The sequence below is a fragment of the Malania oleifera genome, chromosome 7 (assembly GCF_029873635.1).
Source record: "Malania oleifera isolate guangnan ecotype guangnan chromosome 7, ASM2987363v1, whole genome shotgun sequence".
NCBI classification, from domain to species: Eukaryota; Viridiplantae; Streptophyta; class Magnoliopsida; order Santalales; family Ximeniaceae; genus Malania; species Malania oleifera.
In genome coordinates, this window is record NC_080423.1 from 21,441,758 (window position 1) to 21,466,453 (window position 24,696).

Below are 24,696 nucleotides of genomic sequence, written 5' to 3' on the forward strand. Positions count from 1 at the left end.
GATACCCACAGATCATTCGCGATAATCTCACGAAATACCCATGTCCAACCTGTGATGCTGCCCTTACCGATTCCCAAACATCCACACCAATATAGTTAAGAGTACCCACCGTTTTTTTGTGTGGTTATGTTACAAAAAATGGTATTACCTGATTGAGAACTCTCAGCTACAACTCTACCTACAAATGTGTTACCCTGCAGTGTATAGAGATTCCTTGCTATCCTCTGTCCCTTCATCACCATCAATACGTCATCACACACCATCATTGTCCCGCATTTGGACTTGTAACTATACCCGTTACAATCCAAAACATCCAATGATAACACATTCTTTCGTAGATCAGGTACATGCCTCACCCCACACATCGTCCTTACTACACCGTCATACATCTTGATCTTGATATCCCCCATTCCAACAACTTTGCAGACCGCATCGTTTCCCATCAAAACGGAATTAGGACTCACCAATTTGTAAGTGGTGAACTAGGCTTTGTTGGGCGTCATGTGAAAAGAACACCCTGAGTCTAGGATCCAAGAACCCGTGAGGCGTTTTGAACCTGATGAAACAGAAAGCATCTCACAATCACTGCTCCCTGAGTCCCCTTCTTCCACTACATTTGCGGATTTTGATGAACCCTCTTGAACTTTTGCCTTCCCCTTCTCCCACTCCGGATATTTTGGTTTTATGTGCCCTAGTTTCCTACACTTAAAATAGCGAACGTCCTTCCTCCTCCTAGGCTGAGTTTTATTACCACTTGATCCACTCTAGGACTTGCGTCTCCCACGATCCTGATTACCCTTCGCCATGAGCCCTTCACCATGTGAACACTCATCGCTGGCCTTCTTCCTTTGATGGAACCCCAGCAATGCACTCGTGATGTCCTCCAACTCCAGGGTAACCAGAATCTCGAATGTAGGCCACGTAGGTAGGGAATTCAGCAGCATCAACACTTTGTCCTCCTCTGACTTCACATCAACTCGCCTCAAATCACTAATGATCTGATTAAATGTGTTGATGTGCTGAGTCAAGTTCGAACCCTTCGCCATCTTAAGCCAATAAAGCTTTTGCTTAAAATACAACTTGTTCGTCAATGACTTGGACATGTACTGGCGCTCTAGCTTTAGCCAAACCACTATTGGCGAGTCCTCATCCATGGCGTGATACAACACGTCATCGGCCAGACATAACCTGATAGTGGACATAGTCTTCGCTTCCACCTCCTTCCAACCTGCGTCATCCATGCTTTCCGGCTTCTTTCCGTATCGACCCTTCACCATCCCTTGTTGCACCTGTAAGTCCTTCGCCCTCCTTTGCCGCAGCCCGAAGTGCCCCGTTCCATTGAACTTACCAACTTTGAACCTCGTAGAAGAAATCCCAGCCATTGAGAACCAATAGCTCTGGGACCAATTGTTATGCAACACACCAACAATCACTCGGGTCTGATACCGATTGTTGTTCTCAACAATCAGCCTTCAGTTCCAATTGTCGGCGGCAAATGTGCGCAGCGGAATACCTCACACAAACTCTCAGTAACAATCAATGGAACAAGCAAACAAGCACTCGATGATGAACTATACGAACCTAGTAATCACTCAACAATGAGAATCAATGAAAGCAACAATCAAAACACAAGAATTTACGTGGTTCGGCAATTTTCCTACGTCCACGGGAGCAGCGGCTGTTTTCACTATGAACAATGAAGCTTACAAGCTCAATCTCATCTAGGGTTACATAATAATAATTATATAACAATCTAATGTGTACGGAAGACCTATAGTTGATTTAAAACACTTTAGTAGCAATCCTCTGGAGGAAATCCCTCTGATTAGCCCAATCTACTGATGTTAGATTCGAAAATCTGTAACTTGCGCCGACTAAAACCGTAGACAGTTTGGAGCAGAAAGAAATACCTCGCAACTACTGCCTGAAACCGTCGACGGTTACACCCCAAACCGTCGACGGTTTGCCTTCAATGGCTGCACCCAGCAACTTTCTTTTGGTCCCTCGCTTCAGAGTGCTTTCCTCGGTACATGCATTCCACTTAGAATATAAGCCACATCCCCTACACCATTACAACACTAAACCAAACATGAGGGAAAAATGTACGTTGAATATGGGACACGAATTTCCAAGGACTTGAATAGGTGATAATAACCCTAGTTTAGCATCCCAACCATTTTGAAGAAGGCCAAATTTACTGCAGATAACCTTATGCCGAAGAGAGTAAAGTTCTACACTCTACAGGGAAGCACGACAACTACTTACCCACCAAAGAAATGGTTTTAGACACCAAGTTGCTAAGACACAATCCTCCCTCCATTTTGGACCTACTCACAATTGCCAAACTAACAAGATGACCTCTGTTACATTCACATGTTCTCAACCACAAGAAGTTCCTCTTCAATTTCTCTAACATATTAGCCACTTTCAGAGGAATTTGAAAAGAGAAAGATAATATAGGGAAATAGAGGACATACAAGCATGAATAAGAGTGATATGGCCCCCAAGAGTGAAAAAACCACCTTTCAACCCATCCAACCTCCTGTCAACTCTCTCATGAACCAGGTCCCAAGAGGAATCTGCAGTAGGGTTACCACCTCAAAACACCACAATCAATTAGCCTAAGGAGCAATTCAATTTTTGCTTTGGGGGGGGGGGGGGTTTGCAGGGTGATGGCTGGAGAATATTTGTGGAGGGATTGCATGGTATTTTAGGGCAGAAATGGTCGAGCATGCCATATTCAAATGATAAGCAGCCAAAAATTTGGGAGGATGGTTTGGTTGGGTTGTAACTAATTTGGAAAGGATGATGATTTGTTGGTTTGTGCTTCATGTAATGTAAAAATGGGATCAGCTTCTTACGTCCGTGAAGAAAAATAGTACAATTTTTGGTTCCCTGAAGGGCAGACAAAATGGTGATGGCACAGGAGAATTTAGGGTTTGCTAGTTCGTACTTCATGGAGCAGAAGTGAGGATAAGGGCTCTGTGTGGTTGGTCATGATTTGGCCATGTTTAACCATGATGGGATGCATTGGGGTTGATTACTAAAAGTCCAGGTGTATGGGTGATTCTGGATTTGGTCCTTCTACAAAATTCAAACATAAAAGGCTCAAACATGATCCTTACTGCTGCTCAGAACATCCTTCTGCTGTGGCTCAGGAGGAGGTCTGAAGCTCACTATTAAAAATGGAGTGATTATAAGATTCTCCTTTCAAGCAGCTCAAATCCCAATGACCATGTTTAGGATTTTTATATTTCAATTTTTATATATATCCCAAGTCCAGAAAGCCTGTGATAGGGTGATTGATCACCTTGTAGATTTCTTTGGTTGGTCGTACAAAGTCCCCTTTTGGAACATCCCTAATAGCCTAAGTGGACCCTAGACAAAAATGACAGCTTTACAGTTGCTTCTACTACAAGAATCCCACTTCTCCTGCAGTAGTCACTGGCAGCTTCCCCTGGAAGTCTATTTTTAAACTGCTGCCCGCACAAATGTGAACTTTTTTATTTTTTATTTTTTGAGTTGGAGGCAACTTCTTCAGAAGATTTCTACAATAGACAACCTACCGAAAGGGGGACTACCTTTTGTCAACACATGTTTTTTGTGCATGGAAAATGCCGAGACAATTGTGCATATCCTGTTACATTGTTATTGGACTAGAAACCTTTGGGATCTAGCCCAAGGTCTTACATTTCGATTTCGACTCAAATTTCGAAGCTCCAAAAGTATGGAAATTTCAGCGGAAATTTCGATTTCAATGTCGATTTCGATTTGAAAAAATAACGGAAACTAGTAGTAAAGCATGGAATTCTTTGTGAAACTTTTGAAATGGTTAACAAACATAAAATTATAAGTTTTAAGACTAATATATTACAAATTAAATACATCTATGTTTTGTATGAGGTGGAAAAGTTGTAAAATAGTATGTGTATCAAACATGTTTGTAAGATAATGTACATTAAACATATTCAGTTAATGCAAATGAAATTCATGAATCATTTAAATATTATTTATTATACAAATATTGATAATTTAGACATGAATGGTTAAATAAAATATTACTATAAATTTATTTTTTCATATAATTTCAAAAGCACTTGTGATAACCTTTTGTTTCAATAAAATAAATAAAATAAATTAAAATAAAATTTTCACTTCACTCTCGAGCTTTTGATAAATTTTGACAAATTTCACTAAAATTTCGAGGTTTCGATAAATTTCGGATGATTCGTTGAGATTTTGATGGAAATTATGCAAGACGGAAATCGACTGCCATTTCGATTTCGAGGGTGATAGAAATCGGAAATTTCGACAGTTTCGTGGAAATCTAAGACCATGATCTGGCCATTACTCTGATCAGGCAGCAGTGGGCATGCATGGTCTTAAATTTCCATCAAATTGTCGAAATTTCCAATTTCCAATTTCCATCACCCTCAAAATTGGCATGGCAGTCGATTTCCGTTTTATGTAATTTCCATCAAAATTTCAACAAATCACTCAAAATTTATTGAAATCTTGAAATATTAGTGAAACTTGTCAAAATTTTAACAATAGAACAAAATTTCCTCGGAATTCAAATGAGAGATTTAGGAGTGAAGTGAAATTTCTTTCTTATTTTTTTTTTATTGAAAAAAAAAGAATATTACAAGGTATTTTGAAATTATATGAAAAAATAAACTTACAACAACATTTTTAATCTAAGCATTCGTTTCTAAATTATCATTATTTGTACAATAAATAATATTTAAATGATTTAGGAATTTCATTTGTATTAATTGAATATTTTTAATGCACATTATCTTATGCACAAATTATATTACAACTTTTCTACCTCGTACATGACATAGATGTATTTAACTTGTGATATATTTTTCCTAAAACTTATGTTATTACATCTATTAATCATTTTTAAGTTCTATGAAAGAATTACATGATTTACTACTGATTTGCTTTTTTTTTTCAAATCAAAATCGAAATTGACATCGAAATCAAAATTTCCATCAAAATTTCCCTAATAAGACCTTGCAGCGGGTTACTTGCCAGAACAGTGGAGGGAGAGGCATAGGCATTTGCTTCAGTAAGGAAGAATGAAAGCTTCTACTCTTATTACCCTTATCATGCCTTGGATTGTGGAGAGGGAAATAAGTAGAAGAGATTTTGGAGGATCAGCTTCGCCCTTGCAAGTTACCAAATACAGATGGACTACTACTGTAATAGTTGGCTTGGTGTCTTGTTCATGATAGACACTTTTTACATTTTTTGATTTTTTTGACATTCTTAATTATGGTTGACTTTCCATGTCACTGTTTGTATGTAGGTGGCACACCCTTGGTGCATTAATGAATTTTTTCTTTGCTGATTAAAAAAATGCTTGGTCTGGTGTGTGGTGAGCCGATGAAGGTTTGCAATACCCTGCTGGGCCTTCTTCTAAAGAGAGGTTGGAGTTGAAGCAAGTTGCTGATAACATTATGGTACATGAGGGAAGGGAATGAGCACGTGGAATCTTCAAATTTCAAGTAGACCTCCGATTGATGGTAGATCAGTTTTTTTTGGGGGTGGGGAGCAGAGAACTTGAGAGTCACAATCAGAGTCCACAGCACCCAGATTCCAATTGTAAGTCTATTGATAATGCAGTTCTGGGTGATGAAGAGATTAAAATGATTGAAAATAGGTGTGTGGAATATTTTGGGTGTTGACAAGAAATCAGTTCGGGCTGGATTTTCTAAAGTTTATGATGATGCAGCCCTTAAACAAGTGGATGCTGGGATGCAAAAATTGTTTGAAGAGAGACCAGCTAATTCTTATGTGAGGACAGCAAAATCTTTAAAGAGGAACAAGGATGGTGGCTCTGCCATTGTGGAGAGTGATAGAGGTGAAAGACATATTAGAGGATAAGGTTAGGAGGGCCCGCGGGGGGGGGGGGGGTGGGGGGAGGTTGAAATAGAACTGAAGTGATGTTTTTGATGATTATATTAATTATGTCAGTGAGCTTGTGTGTGCCAGTGGTTTGTTTCGGGGAAAATTCCACGGAGCATTTGGGTACAACTTGGATTTATTGGATATATTGGGTGATATTTCATATTTTCCATGTGTTTCCAACTACGTAAAAAGATTCAGAAGGTAATCCTATCTTTGGATATGAGGGGTTGGGTAAAGAAAATAGGTGAATAATAATAAATTGGATTGTATTTTTCCTATCATGCATCTCCTATGAAGGAAGTTAGCAGAAAGGATATGGAAGCTCAAAAATAGAACATGGGAGTGTGGTGACTAATCCTGGAGTTAATGAGTGTTGGATGGTGATAAGGATAATGTGACTAAAGGTCAATGCGAATTTACTAATTTGAAGTGCTCAATTAATTATAATGGGAAGGGGTTGAAAAAGGGCTTTTTTTTTTTGGTTGTCTTAGCCGTGTTAGGTTTTACTTTTTTATTTTATTTTCTAATTTATTTTGTTTTTTATGTGAGTATTTCTTATGCAGCTCATAATTATAGTTTTTCTTTCCTCCCTATTAATAAATTCTTTTGTTATAAAAAATGACAAGATATTCTCTTTTTTTTAATATAAATTTTAATTATCTAGGTTGCTGTCTGCAGTTCAGCTGTAGTTTTAGCACTTGTATCTCAGTGAACGAATTCTTTTTCTTTTTTTTTCTTCTTTCTTTTCACGGCACTCACAATAGAGTTGATTCCTAGATCTATAATTTGGTTGGTGTTCACAGCTGGAACATCATCCTTCTGTTTTGATCTTGTGGGAATTAATTTTTTTTTTAATTGCTCTGCTGTTGCATTTTTGCTATAAAATTGGAAGAACTAATCACAATGATAGGTCTCTCCCTTTATTTATAGTATCTGCCAAGCACATGACAATAACCATACACTTACTCACACTCTAATTCATGCTCTCTAAAATAGCAACAAGAGACAACAATAATGCTAAATAACTAAAGTAACCATTAACCCTCCCCCTTAAGCTGGAGCATAGAAATCTTATGCCCCTAGCTTGTCACAAATCGATTTAGCATGAGCATCTAGCTTTAGTGAATAAATTTTCCAATTGGAATTTAGATGTCACATGAGTGGTTGAAATCAGCTTCTGCACTAGTTTCTCCTGAACAAAGTGACCATCAACTTCGTTTTGTCTGCTTATGTAAGGCTGTTGGAGGCAATATCAATAGCAGCTCGATTATCACATAATAACTCCATAGGTTGAGGATGTAGAAAACCAAGTTTTTCCGTGCACCTACTGCATCCTGTGACCTATTCTTGGAGAATCAAGCTGGCTCCCAACACTTGTTGTGAAACATAGAGGCCATGACACAAGGTGGCTAAGGAGATGAACAAATGAATTGAGGCAAGTTTGGCGACTGGGGAGACTGTATCACAATAATCCAAACCCAATAACTTGAGCGTATCCTTCAAAGCAGGCCTTGGACTGAGCCACAGAACCATCAACATTAACTTTCATGGTATGCACTCGGCAACAATCGTCCACAAACTTATCAAGATGGAGGGACGTACTAGATGCATAATGTCATTATCTTGTTACACACTCATCTCTTCAACCATTGTAGTCCTCCTCCTAGAATTGGATAAGCTTGAGAAACCAATCTAGGATGAGCAGCAGAAGATAGAGTATTGAAAAAAAAAAGTAATATGAGGGTGACAAGAAATCATAACAAACAATATTAGAGATTGGATGCTAGAAAAGATGCGTTTACCTCTTTAAACAATAATGGAAAGATCACCATCTTGGGAAATGGGGTAATCAAACGAGAAACCAAAATTGTAGTAGAAGAAGCTTGAGGAGGTTTTTCTTGAGGAGGCTTTTTCAAGTCGCCGTTGTGTACACACTTGCAAGTTAGGATGATCGAGGTGATGGGAAGGAGTCAAACTAGATGAAGATGTAGGTGGAGGAGCGGACAAAGGTAGTTAGAATCTGAAAGGCTAGGGCAGAGGAGGGGACTCATTGAGATTAGAAGTAGCATTGAAAGCAATGCATGTCTGCATGACACGACTATAATAGCGATATCTCTTTTTAATATTATGAGTAGCACAGAAAAATATATTTTATAGACAAGGGTCCAACTTATCCATCGCTAGGGTTAACTAATGAATAAAGGACACACATCCCTTCATGGTGAACTTGATTTTACTAAAGATGATGAGAAAGTAAACTCCCAACCACTTATGCATTGGAGAGATTGTTTCTTATTTTGTGCTGAAACAATTTATGCAAAGCATGTGCTGAAATAGTTGAATTCACAAGGCATTACTTGGAAAGAGTCCAAGGTTATAGATAATTTATTATTTATTTATTTCTCTTTTTGTTTTTTTTCATCTTATATCCCCAATGTCAAGTATGTGTGTCCCTTTTTTTCATTAGTTAACCCTAGGGGTTGATAAGTTGGATCCTCATGCTATAAAATGTAGTTCTTTTTTTCTACTCATGTACGAAAAAGGGATATCTCATATTGCTATGATAGCCTTATCTTGTATTTTTTTTTTTCGGATGGTACCATCTATTTCTTGTGTCCTTTTGACCTTGACGAGTCTCTTCCTCTGCCTAGCCTTCTTCACTGAATCCTCCATGTGCATCTTCATCTAGTTTGAGTCCTTCTCACCTTGTCTTCTGCCATCGACTTTGTTTTCAAATCTTGAATGACAATAGAGTGACAACTATATGAAGAAAGAATGTTAACAATTCATGGATTTTGTAATCTTTCTTATTGACATAAGATTCAAGGGAAACTTGATCATATTACAAAAATAGAGGCATTAATGGACCCATCAGCAAGGGTGACACGATCTAAGCTTTCAGAATACTAGAGAATGGAAAAGAAATTGACGACATATGATTAGTAGCAGTTGAATCTATAACCCAAGGACTAGCAAGAGAAATAAGAGGCTTGATTGCCTATCTGAGCAATTCCTCTGACATAGATATGTTGCTATCCCTTGCTAAATCATAAAGAATAGATATGTGGTGGCTGTAGTGGTGATGCATGGTGGTTTACTGTGAAGATGCTAACATTACTCAATTGTATGACCTCCTCATCCACAATGAGTGCACTTGCATGGGGGCCCTTTACCACGTCCATCCCATCTACCATGACCACTCAAAGCATCCCTGGAACTTTTTGCAACTACTTTTTGGGAAAACCAAAATCACCTCATGCAACAAAGCAACCTTCTTGTGGCTAGAGGTTGAAACATTATAATTAGGGGCTAAGGAATGTGTGCTGGAGGAATGATGAAGGATGTGAGAATAAACATCAACAAAGGATGACAATTGTGTACTACCAAGGATGTAGGACAGGACTACCTCGAACTCAAGTTTCAAACCTGCTAAGATGCGAAGAATTGTCATATGCCCCCTTTACTTTCATTTCTTGTAGATATTAGTTGTCATAGGTTGCACGATATTCATGGTCTTAAATTTCCACAAAATTGTCAAAATTTCCGTCAAAATTTCTAGTTTCCATTACCCTCGAAATCGAAATGGCAATCGATTTCCGTCTTGCATAATTTCTGTTGAAATCTTAATGAATCATCTAAAAGTTATTGAAATCTTGAAATTTTAGTGGAACTTGTTGAAATTTTAACTATGCAATGAAATTTCCTCAGAATTCAAATGAGAGATTTAAGAGTGAAGTGAAATTTCTCTCATAATTTATTTTATTTATTTTTATCGAAACAAAAGATTATTACAAGTGCTTTTGAAAATATATGAAAAATAAACTTACAACAACATTTAATTTAATCATTCATGTCTAAATTATCATAATTTTATAATATTTAAATGATTTATGAATTTCATTTGTATTACTAAATATGTTTAATGTACATTATCTTACAAATATGTTTGATGCACATACTATATTATAACTTTTCCACCTCATACACAACATAGATGTATTTAACTAGTAATATATTAGTCCTAAGATTTACATTATTATATCTGTTAACTATTTCTAAAGTTTCACAAAGAATTCCATGCTTTACTGCTAATTTCCCTTATTTTTCCGAATCGAAATCGAAATTGGCATCGAAATTGAAATTTCCGTCGAAATTTCCGTACTTTTGGAGCTTCAAAATTTGAGTCGAAATCGAAATTTAAGACCTTGACGATGTTAAGTTCCTCATGGATGTGCTTGATCTTTGCAAAGTACTCTGTGACACTCTTGTCTCCAAGTAGTATTTGAAAAGTACTCCAAGGATAGATGGCACATATGTTTAACTGCATTATAAGAGCTTGATATAATACCAAATCTCCTTGCATATGCTGCATGCACATTTGTGCTATTTGGGGTTCAATTGAGTTCCAGAGGAGAGACCATCCATATTTTCTTCCTTTTGTAGACACTGGGCCTGGTTTGAAACCGAGTGTTCAGATTTACCCAAGCCTGTCAAATAGATGTTGACAACCTTGGACCACTGCACGTAATACTTTCCATCCAACTTAGTGATGAAGGGAGCATACTTTTGGATTCATGGACTCCTTCCCAACACTCAATAACAAGACCAACGAGGAATACGGTTAATGGAACAACCATGAACATGGTGAGCAGCTGGATTAACCACAAATGGGCACAGAACTAGCCTAAGACTGCCACAAACTGACGGGGATCAGCATTTTAGTTAACATTGATAGACAACAACAGCTTTGAGTAGTCATTAACCAAGTTCCTTGAATGAAAGGACAAGAAAAGTTTGGATCTTTGGACATAAAACGTGACCCACAACTTGATATTATGGAGTATAGAGTGATTCAATGCATGCTGGAAGAAATCGGAGCAAAAACAGCGCTTGAAGCTTCATGTGCTGATGTGTAGTGTCTGAATAGTAGACCTTTGATCCGTGTGTATGGGTGCATGGCTAGTCCTCAACAATGAAATTTGAGGGGGTTAGATGTCGGCAGTGTCTGGGACTATTGTGGGGTTGGTTTTTCTAAATCTAAAATGATTAGTGTCATCGGGGAATTTTTCCGGTGATTGCTGTGTTTTCCAATGACTTGTGAAGTTGTTTTTGATCTTTGGTGGTGTGGATGACCCTCCTTCTGCAGCAGGTTTGCATAGGATTATGTGATTTAGGTTTGGTTTGGTGTTGGCCATGGCACTTAGTGTTTAGGTCGGATCATGCTTGTTACCAACTTACCATGTTGAAGTATTGTACAAAATTGGAAAACCTGATAACAAAGATAGGTCTCCCCATCAATTTTTAGTATATGCCAAGTACACGACAATGACATTTTACCCTTACTAACTTATACTTAAACACACAGCAATAATGCTAAATAACTAAAGTAACCAGTAACAGGTATGTTTTTATCCTAATTATCATGCTGAGACATCAATAATTTCAATTGTAAATCACTGTCAATTATGTCAAACCTAACTATTGTAAGTAACCTATGTTGCAGATGTTTTCTGTTGGGCCAAATTTTATGGGTATAAAGATGATTCCTCCTGGTCCTCATTTTGTATATTATAGCTCATCGAGCAGGTTAGTTTATTCTCTGATATTTATCATTCACGCCTTTAATATCTAATTATTCTGAGTGAGTTCTTTATGGATTTCTATTTGCATATATTGAACTTTCCTTCCTCTCAGAAAATAAAATAAAATAAAATAAAATAAAACACAGCAAAATAAAATCTTTTGATATCCAATATACTTATCTATTGTACACTTTTTTCTTAAATTCAAAGATTTTTATCTGGTTTGGATGTTGATATGGATCTGTAATTCCTTTTTCGTTTATAAAATAATTGCGTTCAAATGAATTCGTCATGTTGATAATTTGTTGGATTCTTCTAGCATTGCTTAGCATATATATGGTACTAACCAATTGTGTTGGAAATCTTGAAAAATAAGACCCAACTACCTGGCTCAATACAAAGAGGGTTTTGATGCTCCTCATTGATTTTGTCCCTGAAGCAATGTTTAGAATTTTGATGCATTAAATCATTGGCACAAAAACAACAGTTACAGAAAGTTAGTTCTTTGTTATTTGGGGTTGTTATATTATCCTTTTTAACTATTTGGCTTGGTTTAATACTACATCTGAAATTAAATTTTGTTAAATTCTTTTTACTACCTCCACCAATGTTCTTTGTGGTCTTCTTGTTGACTAATGCACACCCTCCAGCTTAATTGGATTGCTTTTCTGTATTGGTGTATGGTATCCAACTATGCATTGGTCTTAACTGCAAATTGATTTTCTCTTACATTGTCTTTGAGTAGTGCTGTCCCTTAACTTTCACAGATGCTTCATTCTTAATTTTTCATACATTGTGCTCATCCATCTTGACACCCTTATTTCAGTTGCATTCTACTCTGGTTATTATTTTTTCTTAATTGTGGAGCATTGGGTCATGGGGACAATATTTGAATGATGCGATATGGTGTACAATTTTTCATCTATATGCAGCCTTGCATGGCAATAGTTTTACTGCTATCCAGCACTGTTTACTTGAAAGGGCATGTCATGAATCTTAATTCTCGAATTAAGACTATAATACTTCAAAAAATAATATAGCGATAGTTTGATGGCAGATAGCTGATATATTTTAGTATTGATGAGTTTCACTTTGCTGTAACAGTTTCTGATATAACTCTGTGTGGGCATGTGATCTCTGATTGACCCCATTTTCTGATTATTGAATTATTTATATTTTTTTTTATGCATAATTTATTTTTGTTATGCCCTTGTTTCCTGAATTTTATGCTATTTATATTTTTATTCATCTCTTCAACAAATTTACCCCAAATACGGATCCAGAGTTTGCAAGTTTATCTTATTTACTTAACCTCCCTCATGCAGAGATGGCAATGAATTCTCCCCTGTTATTGGTTTCTTTGTTGATGCTTGTTCATCTGAGGTTTGGGAGCTATCATAGTTTCTTTTTCATTTTTTTTTCCTGTTAGTTTGCTATGTTATTTTTTTAACTTACATGTTATATTAATTGTAATGATGCTACCCTTCTGGCATATTAGATGGAATTCATAAAAAATCTTATGAATATGTTGTTTTCCTGCGATATAGAAGAATCAATCTTTTGATTTAAATAATCATGTATCATATTGGATTTTTATCAATTTCCATATTGATGCATGAGGTGTAAGATTATAAGAAACTGATGGATAAACACGCATAAAGTAAAATTTCCTTTCTAGTTTCAATACTACAACCATGATTTTATGCATTGATGTGAATTTTTGAATTGTGAAGTGACCACTGTGATCATGCAAGCAGATAATCAATTGAATTAATATGAGATCAATATCAATTTTTCTTAATTACAATCTGGAAACAGCTAAATCATTTGAAGCTTTGAAAAATATATTGTGGTGATTTGGATGTTGGTTAACAAGTATGACATTGTAGATGCACAGCAGAATGTTTTTTTTTTCTGTTAATATGTAAAAAGTAAGCTGTTTTTTTTTTTTCCCTTGTGTTTTTGCTTTGATAGCGACAACAACAATAACAACAAATCATAAGTTCCACTTGGTGGGGTTGGCTACATGAATCCTTTTCTACCAATTTACATGATCTTGGTTTATTTTCTTTGAAAATTTGAGGGTTGTTAAATCCTTACTATCTCATTTAGAGTTATGTTAGGTCTACACCTCCCTCTTCTATTGCCACTAACAATAACTTGTTCACTCATGCACTATTTGGCCTACGTTGCAAGTGCCGAAACTATCTAGGCTGCCCCTCACTTATCTTTTCTTCTACAAGTGCTTTGCCTAACTTACCAATGAGCTAGCCTTAGGGCTGGCAAAGGAAGGAGAAGAATAATTAGGTAGATCTCTCGGATAATGATAGTGAGGACCTTAATGAGTTTGTTTGCAACGGGTGCTTGCTATTGGATGAGTTTCGGGAGCAATAAGGATATGATTTTGACTGTTCTGATTTTCTTGAGGATTTATCATATGTGCATCCATCTCCGATGGAAGGATTGGAGGGGGTTCCTATTTTTGAGGAGATGGATTGGTTAATAAACAACAGTATAAAGATGGAATTCTGCATACCACTGAGGAGGTTTTGGGAAGGATTTAGAAGCTCGGAAATTAATGAAAAACATGGGTTTGAAGCTGTTTCAGCCTGGAGGAAACAAAGTGCATTTCAGTAGTGGTAAAAAGTAAGGCAAAGGAGGGCCAGATGGAACTTTCTAATTTGAAGTGCTTGGTGAAGTGAAGTGGATGGGGATTAAATTTCTTGGCTAATTTTTGTTAGTTTTTGGCTTCTTTGTTTTAGTTTTATTTCTCTTTTTATTTTTAAATTTTTTTAATTTTTTTTTGAAGGACTTCTTGTCCTTGCTTAGGTTGTAATTTCTCTATTCTCCATCTAATACATGTTATTTTATTAATAAAAAATCATTTTATTTAAGTGGCCTTGTACTTGTGTGCTGGACTTTTATCTCTTCCTATATTGATCAATGAGGTGTATGGTTATTAGAAACTTATGCTCAGACATAGATAAAGTAACTTTTCTTTTTGTCCCATGAATGACACCATTATTTTATGTGTTGACATGAATTTTTGAATTGTGACGAGGCCACTATGATTCTACAGGCAGATCATCATTTGGTCAAAGAATAAAGTCATTTTTTATTACAATCTGGATGCAGCTATCTTGTTGGAATCTTGGACAGATACAATTTTATTTAAATGTTGTTAACAAGCATAAAGATATAGAAACATAGTGCAAATAGAAATTGTTTCACCTTTTTTGTTTGTTTTTTTTACAGGTAAAATAAGCCTTTTGGTTTCATTTTTTCTGATCATTAATTAGTGTTTGTGTTATTGCCATGATGAAATCAACTCACATTTTAATTAGTTCTGAATGTAGAAATGATAATGGTACTAAATATGTTTTTTAAATAAATGATATTCAATACAAACTGAAAATAAAATGGTAAGCTGAGAGCAGTTGGATGGATAATGGCTGTTCTATTAATGCAAATTGATTATCAAATCAGGATTATACTCTTGTATGTAGTTGAGGTCGTAAATTTTGATCTCAGACAAAATTTCAAGACTTCAATTATGGAATTCGCTGTCGACGTCAATTTCAATTTGATTTTTAAAAGATGATGGAAATTATTAGTATGTCATAAAATTCTTTGATGAAGCTTTATGACTTACTGGTAGACATAATAGTGTAAATTTTAGAACTGAAATATTTAAGTATAAATCAAAGACATATATGAGATGTATAAGGTTCAATGACTGTAATATAATAATCATATTAATTGTATTCCAATAATATAAACGAAATTCATACTCATTGCAGACACCCTAATTTTTACCGGGATGTCGCGACACTCATATTATTTATTATACAAATACAAATAATTTAGACATAAATGGTGAAGTAAAATGTTACAGCTAACGTCTAAGTTTATTTTTTCCTATAATTTCAAAAGACTGAAAACATTAATTCATATCCTTCTTGAATAATTTTTAGTTTCTATAAAAAACAAGATGGGTTTCGAGTCTTAAATATGAATTTCAAGGAAATGTCATTCTATAGTTAAAATTTTGACAATTTTCTTGAAGTTTTAAGATTTTGATAAACTTTAGATGATTTATAGAAATTTTGATGGACATTTCAATAATTTCGTGGAAATTAATGGCCATGTCTGCAATGCAGTTTCATATATAAAAATATTAAGTGCGGTGCTTTATCATTGTTTTGTTGTACTAATATTGAACTTTGTTGTAGTTGCATGGCATATACCATTAATGGTATAGACTATAGAATTATAGACGAAGAGAACAATTGCAAAATTTTGTAGATGCTTTGCATTTGCGAGGGAGAAAGAATTTTGTATATGTTTAAAAAGATGATAAATGAAGAAAATTTATTAAACAGAAGGAGTAAGAAGAAAAGAGGGCAAGATGTTATATCATCTTGCCACAAAAAAAAGCAAAGGAGTTTTTATGTGTTAAAGCTTGATATATATTGTTGGTGCATGACCTAGTAGCTTAAGCTTTTAGGTAAAGTGGTAATCTAATATGATATTAGAGCTGGTTACCAGGAGGTCTTGGGTTCTAGTCTTGTTGCCTCTGTTTATTGTGTGGTGTTTAAAAAATTTATTTTATTCTCTATAATGGGTGTTCTTTATGGTGTGTTTATCTCTCCATGTGCTATCGGCTGCACCTGTGGGGGAGTGTTAAAGCTTGATGTACAGTGTTGGTCCATAACCTAGTAGCTTAAGCTTTTAGGTAAAGTTGTATTCTAACAGATGCATTTTGAACTTCAGAAAAATAGAATTATGTAATTAACAATTTGTTTGTATGATGATTTCAAGGTGTTCTAGGAGAACATAACCTTTCTAATTTATCATGCTGGCTATAGGTAATTGTTCGTAAATGGGATCAAGAGGAGGAACGGTTAGTCAAGCTATCCGATGAGGAGGTTAGTAATTTTCTTTAATTACTTAACATAGTTCCATTGTTATGCTATTTTTTTGGACTTAAATTCATATATTGGAATTCATAGCTTTTAGAGTTCTAAAGATATAGAATGAGCACTTATGCCCAGAAAAATTGGGAGGCACAAAAACGAATTTGACTTTAAAAAAAAAAAAAAAGAAGAAGCAAAGTTCTTTGATATTCTTTTGAAAATATGGGGATGAGCTTTGGCCAAATGACATAGGTGCGACGGCCAAATTGGGTTGTCACAAGTTGAAGCCATGGAATAGTCTTTCCTAAATGTGGACCAGTAAATGTATGGATCTCTAGATCTATGATGTGGTGTGGAAGCCTTTGCATTGGATGATGTACTTATTCTTATAGAAAAATGGCAACCTATGCCCTTTAGGCCACCTACTTGCAAGCTGCAAGTGGATGAATGTTTCAAATTTTTGGTTAGGGTTTGAATTCTTGCCCATTACAATGTGAAGGAATTAAAAGGACCAATGCTGTAGGAGTAGTTGGGTAATTTGTATTTATGTCCCACATTATCCTGTTATTTGGAAAAAATAAAAGCAAGAAAAGGTACTAATCTGCAATTTATTTGAAGTCTAGCGACAAAAGGCAGCTGCGACCCTAATAAGAAAACTCAAGTGTTTTTGGTACTTTGCGGATTGAAAGCAATGCTAGAATCTTTCTGGAAAATCAACTTCTTCCTCTTTATTGTGGGATAAAACTGTTTTTCTTGCTTCTTTTGGGTGCATTCTTTGGGATTCTTTCTTGGCATTTTGTTTTCCCATCTCCAATGGGATTGGGTGGGGCTTTCTTATAACCATTTGTTTTGTTCCTTTAGGAGGATGTCTTATTGTCCATTGTTTGTAAATCCTTCTCTATTCTATTGATGTTATTACTTTTTCTACAAAAAAGAAGAAGAGAAACTGTTGAATAATTGGGTAAAATGGAAGACCTAATCACAGTGATAGGTCTCTCCCTCAATTTATAATAGATGTCAAGTACCTACCAATGACCATGATACCCTTAATAATCCTCACTTCTAACATAACACTAACACACTAATGATGCTAAATGACTAAAATAACCATCAATGTTCCCCCTCAAGCTGGAGCACATATATCATATGCTCCTAGTTTGTTACAAATGAATTTAACGAGCACCTCTAAGGCTTTAGTAAATAAATCAGCAAGCTGCAAATTAGACTTCACATGAGTGGTGGTAATGAGCTTTTGCACAAGTTTCTCCGAAAAAAAGTGGCAATGAACTTCAATGTGTTTGTCTGCTCATGGAAGATTGGGTTGGAGGCAATATGAATGGCAACTTGATTATCACACACTAGCTGCGTAGACTTAGAATGGGAAAAACCCAGTTCTTCTAACATGTTCTTCAACCAAACCAGTTTACATGTAGTGTGAGCCATGGCCTTATACTTTGACTTAGCACTTGACCTAGTCACCGTAGTTTGTTTCTTACTCCTCCAAGAAATCAAATTACCACTAACAAAGATACTGTACTCGGTTGTAGATCTTTTGTCAAAAGGTGACCCGACCCACTCTGCATTAGTATATCTCTAAATATGAGTGTGACCTTGATCTTGATATAAGAGACCTATCCCACGTGCACCTTTGAGATATCTCAAGATACCCAAATTGCTACATCCTAGTGACTTATTCTCGAAGGATCAAGAAACTAACTCACAACACTTGTTGTGAGAGATATTTCTTGCCAAGTGATCATGAGATAATTTAGATTTCCAACAAGTCTTTGATATCGTCTTGAGGTGGGCAACAAATCACACATATTTGGCACTAGCTTACTATTAGGATCCATAGGTGTATCAACGGGTTTGGAACCCAGCATCCCTGTCTCATCTAAATGATCAAGGACATTCTTCCTATGTATGTGACAAGATGGTTCCCATACAAGATCTCTCGATACTTCTATACCAGGAAGTACTTACAATGGTCCCAAATCCTTTGTCTAAAACTTAATCTGCAGGAAATGCTTAGGCTTTGGATACCTTGATCATTATCACTAGTAATCACATTATCATCCACATACACAATAAGCAGGGTGATGGAAAGCGGAAAGTTCAAAGGAATTTTGACAATTTTGTGGAAATTTAAGACCATGGGTGGTTCCTAAGGACATCGAAAATATTGTGATATCCCAATGCGAGAACTAAGACCTTGTGGAGGTGGTTGATTTTGAGTTGGAGGAGGATCCTTTTGAACCTGAATGGGAACTGGATGATGTGGATGAGGAGAGTAATTTGTTGCTGGAAGAGATTCGTGACAGCGAGTATGAATATCTATCCATGCATCCTTTGGGGGGGGGGGGGGGCGGTTGCTTGATTCAAACATTTTCTCTAAACAAGAAAAGTATTTATCTGATTATGGAGGTGGGACTCTCAAGCAAGAGACAATATACTGGGGGATAGAGACTCCTTATGTTTCTTCCTTTTAGAGCATCATGGTGGGGTTATTTCAAGGATTGTTGAGTTCATAGAGGGGCATTTGATAGGGGAAACATTAGCTCTTGATATCCTTTCAAAAAATTCTAATCTTTGTCACTCAACCTCATCCTATCATATAGTTGCTTTGCTCTTTTCTGTGGGAATGCCTTTTTAGGTACTTGGATTGAGATTAACTCCACCAAAGGCATTCTGCTCACTTCTGAAGATGTTGTGGTTCAAAAGGATTTTCTCTTTGTCAAAGAGATTAGTTTTGAAGGGAGGCAACTAATCTTACACCCATTGGCAGTCTGGCAGATGAGAGGGACAAGCAAGACCCACAAGGATTGTTAAATAGACTAGAGAGAAAAATTAGTTAACCCCCTTAATTAGACTTTGAAGGTGGTTGCCTCCCCTTGAGCGTATGAGCATAGAGAAAAAAAGAGTGGAAAAAAAACTAAAAAAAGTGGCCTCCATGGTCAACAATGGAGGTAGTAAGAGTTTGAGAGTTGGGGGTAGAAAGTGGGAAGCTGCTGAGTTTGAATGTTAAAGGGTTGGGTAGCTTGGTTAAAAGTTACAAGATTAAGGAGATTTTGGGCAATGTGTCTTTTAATTTGGTTATGATTCAAGAAACTAAGTTAGATTGGGTAGATTGGTTTCTTGTTAGGAGCCTTTGGGACTCTAGGTTGAAGGATTGGGTTTGGTTAGCTTCTTTCCTCGGGTGATATTTTGATCATTTGGGACACTAGGGTTGTGCAAATTGAATGTTCGTTTAGGATCCTTCTAGGTGTTTGTGTTTTTAGACATCAAAAGTAAGGAGTAGTGGTGGTTCACTCATAGCATGAGAGGTTCTGGTTCTTTCATTAGCAACTGTGAGATATTCTTTGATCTAAGTCTCAATTCAACTAGTTTCCTTTTGGTAATAGGCCAATAGATACTAGGATTGATAGATTTTTATTTACCACAGTTTGGGAAGATGCCTTCCCTAACCTCAAGCGCTCCCTAGAGTGGTTTCTAATCACTGCCCCCTAGTGCTTGAATCTAACCCTATGAAATGAGGACCAGCTCCATTCCATTTTGAAAATATCTGGTTGACACACCACGAATTTTGGAGATTGGCTAGGGAGTGGTGAGGTGAGTGCGTATAGAATGTTGAGAGGGATTTGTTTTACAAGAAAGTTGAAATTCTTGGCAGATAAACTGAAAACTTGGAATGGGGAGGTTTTTGGTAATGTATGTTCCAGGGAAAAAGCTATTTTACAGGATCTTGGTGCTATGGATTAGTTAATGGAGAAGGGGGCCTCTATTAGAAGATTTAGCTAGTAGAAGGGTTGAGCTGTCTAATGAGTTTGAACAAGTTCTCTTGAGGGAAGAAATTAGTCAGCGACAGAAAAATCGAGAATGAATTGGGTTAAGAAAGGAGATTGTAATGTGACTCTTTCATTGAGTAGCCAGTCCTAGGAGGAGGAACTTCAAAAAAGAGTTGGAGGATGATAGGGTGTATTTGCTAGGGACCCTTAAGTGCATTGCAGGTGTGATCACTGATTTTTATAAGATCATGTCTTTGAGGGGAGGTTGAAGTTGGAGTTATTATTGCAGGGCTGGGTTGATGCTCTATTTCCATGGGGAATGGAGTGGATAAAGAGGCCTTTGGAGGAGGAGGAGATTCGAGGTACAGTGTTTGAATTGGATAGAGAGTGCTTTTGGTCACTTGGATTTACTATGGCATTTTTTCAGGATTGTTAAGATTTTTTGAGGGAGGATCTTCTTAGAGTTTTCATGAGTTTCTTTTCATAATGGGGTGGTGGATAAGGGCATTAATTTGAATTTTGTTGCCTTGGTGCCCGAAAAAGGATACTGCTTCTAGAGTCAAGGATTTCAGGTCTATTGGTTTGGTGGCTATTGACTAGAGCGTATAAGAGTTGTATCCAAGAGTTTGGATAGTGTCTAGGCGGATATCATTCCCTATAGCGTTCATCAGCTACAGCCAGAGTTTAGATGCTGCTTTGGTTGCTATGAGGCTGCGGAAGATGCCATTTGTAGGGAAAAGAGGGGTTTGGAGGTCATGGGTTCGAGGCGTGGAAACAGCCTCTTGAAAAAATGCAAGATAAGGCTGCGTACTATAGACCCATTGTGGTCTGCCCCTTCCCTGGACCCCACCTACGCCGGAGCTTTATGCACCAGGCTGCCCTTTTTTTTTTTTAACAAAGAAATATTACTGTAAAAAGATTGGCATCAAGAAGATGCCATTTGGCATCCCACTATGCCAACTAGAGATCATACTATCATAGATATCTACTTTTCATGACAGCCTGCAAAGAAGAGCCCGTCCCATCGAAAGCCCTTTTGTTCTTTTCTATCCTAGCCGCCCGAAAAATAGCGAGGGGACTAAGGGAAAGAGCTCTCCTTTTGAACTTGTTGGAGCTGATCCAAGCCCAATCCCACCCTCATCCGAAGCTGCATTGAGCCATTTCTATTTGACCATGGAAATGGCCAAGCTCTAGAGATTCCTAGTTGAAGGGCAATGAAGAAGGATGTGGTCCACTGATACTGCTTCCTCAAGGCACAGATAAACATATTCACAATAGAGAAGCCCTTTCTTTGGCAGTTGTCAAGGGTGAGGATCTTCTCCAGAGCAGTCTCCTAGGTGAAAAAAGCAACCTTTGAAGGGACTGCTGTTTTCCAAATGAGCTTCCAAGGGAAATAACTAATGCACTCCACTGATCAGCTAAGGAAATTATAATAAGACTTGGCTGTGAAAATTCCCTCCTCATTTAGGGATCACTTGGGCTTATTGGAGGAGGCCTGGCTTGGAACATTGCAAAGGTTGCTGTAAAAATTTATGGAGTATCAATCTCCCAATCAAAAACATTCCTGGTCAGGAGAACGTTCTAGAAGGCCCCATGAATTGTGTCATCCCGGTGTTGGTAAATGAGACTTGACTGTGAGCCGCCACACCAATTGTCATGCCAGAAAAACACATCCTCCCCATTTCCCATGCTAAATGAATGTGAGGGAATAAATTCTCCTGCCCTCTTCTAATGAATTTCCATTCAATTGTACCATAACCTTCAGTTGCTTCTCTAGAGGCCCAACCATTGTGATGAAGGCAATATAGTAGCAACAGCTTCCTGTTAGAAACAATTTTTTCTCAGACATGAACCTCTAATGCCACTTTTTCAAGAGTGCCTTGTTAAAAGTAAGAAGGGATCTAAGGCTGAGCACTCCCTTTTGCATGGGTTGTTTGACAATCCCCCATATTACAAGATATTTGAATTCCTCTCCCGTGTTCCCCCAAAAAATCTTTTTTGAATGCCCTCCAATATTTTGGCAACTGCATCTAGGGATGGGAAACAGGGATAAAATAAACTGTGAGATTGGCTAAAGTGCTTTTGATGTGAGTGAGCCTGCAACCCTTGGAAAGATAATTCTTTTTCCAACTGGTTAGTTTCCTTTCAAATCTGCCAATTATAGGATCCCAAACACCCTTGTCTTTCAACTTGGCTCTCAGAGGGAGGCCAAGGTAAGAAATAGGAAAGATTCCGAGGTTGCAGCCTAAATGTCTGCAAGGAAGGATCCACAATCACAAGGCCCCACAAGAATGATTTCGCTCTTGCCCAAATTCAACTTTAGACCTGTGATTGCTTCAAACTCAAGAAGGATGTATCTAAGGTTAAGAATTTGCTGGGGATTGTCCTCGCAGTTTGAAAAAAGGAGATGGGAGACTACTAAGTATTTGCTGCTCCTTTTTTATGCTAAGCCCCTTAAGCAGGCCACTTTCATTGGCTTTGGTTATCATATGGCTTATAACTTCCATAACCAAGGTAAATAAAATGGGAAGAGGGGGGTCTCCTTGTTTCAAACTGTGTGAATATCTGAAAAACTCTGTATGGCAGCCATTAATGAGCTTGGGAATGAGGGAGAAAAAACACAATGACTGATCCAACCGCCCCAAATTTCCCCAAAACCGATCCTCCTGAGGATTTAAAGCAAGAAATTCTAGTTCACATGGTCAAAAGCCATTTCCATGTTCAGTTTACAAACTGTTAATGGTTATTTAGTCTTTTAGCAGTATTATTATTATGTGTTAAGAGTTGTGTTAGTAATAAGTGTGAGGGAGAGGCCTATCATGGAGTTTAGGTCTCCATTTTTACCTAGTTACTTAACATGGTATCAGAGCGTGATCCAAACTAAACCATACTCTCCTCAGCCGTCGCTGGAAAACATCATTTTCATGGCTGTCCTAACTAAATTCACCTCCATCCCGTATTATTTCACAAGATCAACGATATACCCCTAAACAGACACCCCCCTCCCCCCCCCCCCCCCCCCCCCCCCCCCGACTCACTCCACAAAACCCCATCACCGGAGGGTCCCCCACGCGCCCCCACACTCCGGCCAAATGCTGGCAGGGGTGACCCCATGTGCCGGCGCATGAGTGAATTTCCGGCCACCTTTTTCTTTTTCTTTTTTCCTCTGCCATGCTCTGATTTCTTCTAGACTATATTATCAAGCTGTTAGGTCAGTTTTTTGCTAAAAAATTCAACCTTTTTCTATGCACTCGCGGAATTCCGTTAATGTCTGTTCAAGGCTTGTGAAGGCTTCTTTGTGTTTGGAGCTGTGGCAGCATTCATATGTTCAGTTGTGAGGCTGTGGCAGTGCTATCTACATCGTTGAGTTGTTCACCTCGTCTGTGGCAGTGCAGCACCCAAGGAATGGTTGTTTGATGCTTCGTGAAGCTGTTTATCATTTGTTATTGAGTTTATTGGGTCTGAAACAGTGGGATTTGCTGTGTTTTTTGATTCACTATTCTAATTCCTTCCATATACCAAAATATCAAGCTGTTGGGCATGTGTTTTTGCTCCAAGATCCAATTGTGTTGTGACATTGCACTCATGTTAATTCGTAGTTGTTGTTCGGTGTTAGTAACGGTCATTAGTGACATTCTTGGGGCAGTGGCAGTGCTCATAAGCTGTATTTTTTTTTTTTTTGGTGTGTGTGAGGCTGTGGCAGTGTTGCTTTCTTGGGGCTGCATCTGAGGTTGTAGGTCATTTGTTCATGGTAGTTTCGGTACTTCACCTCTCCCATTGTTCCTGTGCTGAGTGTTGCTTTCTTGGGGTTGTGTGCGAGTTTCTTATGATCATTGGTCTGAGTTTATGAATGTTGGGATGGCATTTGCAAATTCCAAAAGTATGATTCCTTTGTTAGTCACTTGTTTGAGTGAGCCGCATATTGTGAGTATATTAGAGGAGTATTCAACATTTCTATAGTATCAATTGCCTCAACAAGCATCTTATCACATAGCTTCTTTTTCCTAGAAAGGTAGTCCGATAGTCTGCATGTCATTTGGTATCCTTCCTACTAGTCCTTGGATTATCAATTCTGCTGCCACTAACCATATAATAGGTGTGAAGGATTTTTTAGAAGAAGAATAACCATTCTTATTGAATTTCAAGAGACACGATTACAAGATAAATAGTAGAGGAAGGCCACCAAATTAGGAAGGCCACAAAATCAGCAAATGAAATCAGCAGATCTCTAGGCTAGAAAACAGGAAACTGAAACTACTAGAAACTGAAATATTAATTTCAGATTTTTAAAAATAGAATTTCCTAATTTATTCCCTAGAAATCTAACATCCCCCTCAAGTTGGAGCGTAGATATATATCATGCCCAACTTGCTTACAAAGAGCTCAAAACTAGGTCTGAAAAGTCCTTTGGTGAAGATATCGGCTATTTTTTGAGTAGTAACAAAAGGCATGCAAACAGCTCCACTATCAATCTTCTCTTTTATGAAGTGTCTT

At 37.3% G+C, this 24,696-nt stretch overlaps 1 protein-coding gene across 2 annotated transcripts in view; it reads left to right on the top strand.

Moving 5' to 3' along the window:
• Positions 1 to 24,696, top strand: part of LOC131160196 (uncharacterized) — a 79,470-nt gene that overhangs the window by 8,713 nt on the left and 46,061 nt on the right. For both annotated transcript variants that reach the window (XM_058115599.1, XM_058115600.1), the window contains exons 2-4: positions 11,423 to 11,505; positions 12,827 to 12,884; positions 16,370 to 16,429. In XM_058115599.1, coding sequence (XP_057971582.1) covers positions 11,423 to 11,505; positions 12,827 to 12,884; positions 16,370 to 16,429 — 201 coding nt within the window. The remainder of the gene's footprint in view (positions 1 to 11,422; positions 11,506 to 12,826; positions 12,885 to 16,369; positions 16,430 to 24,696) is intronic.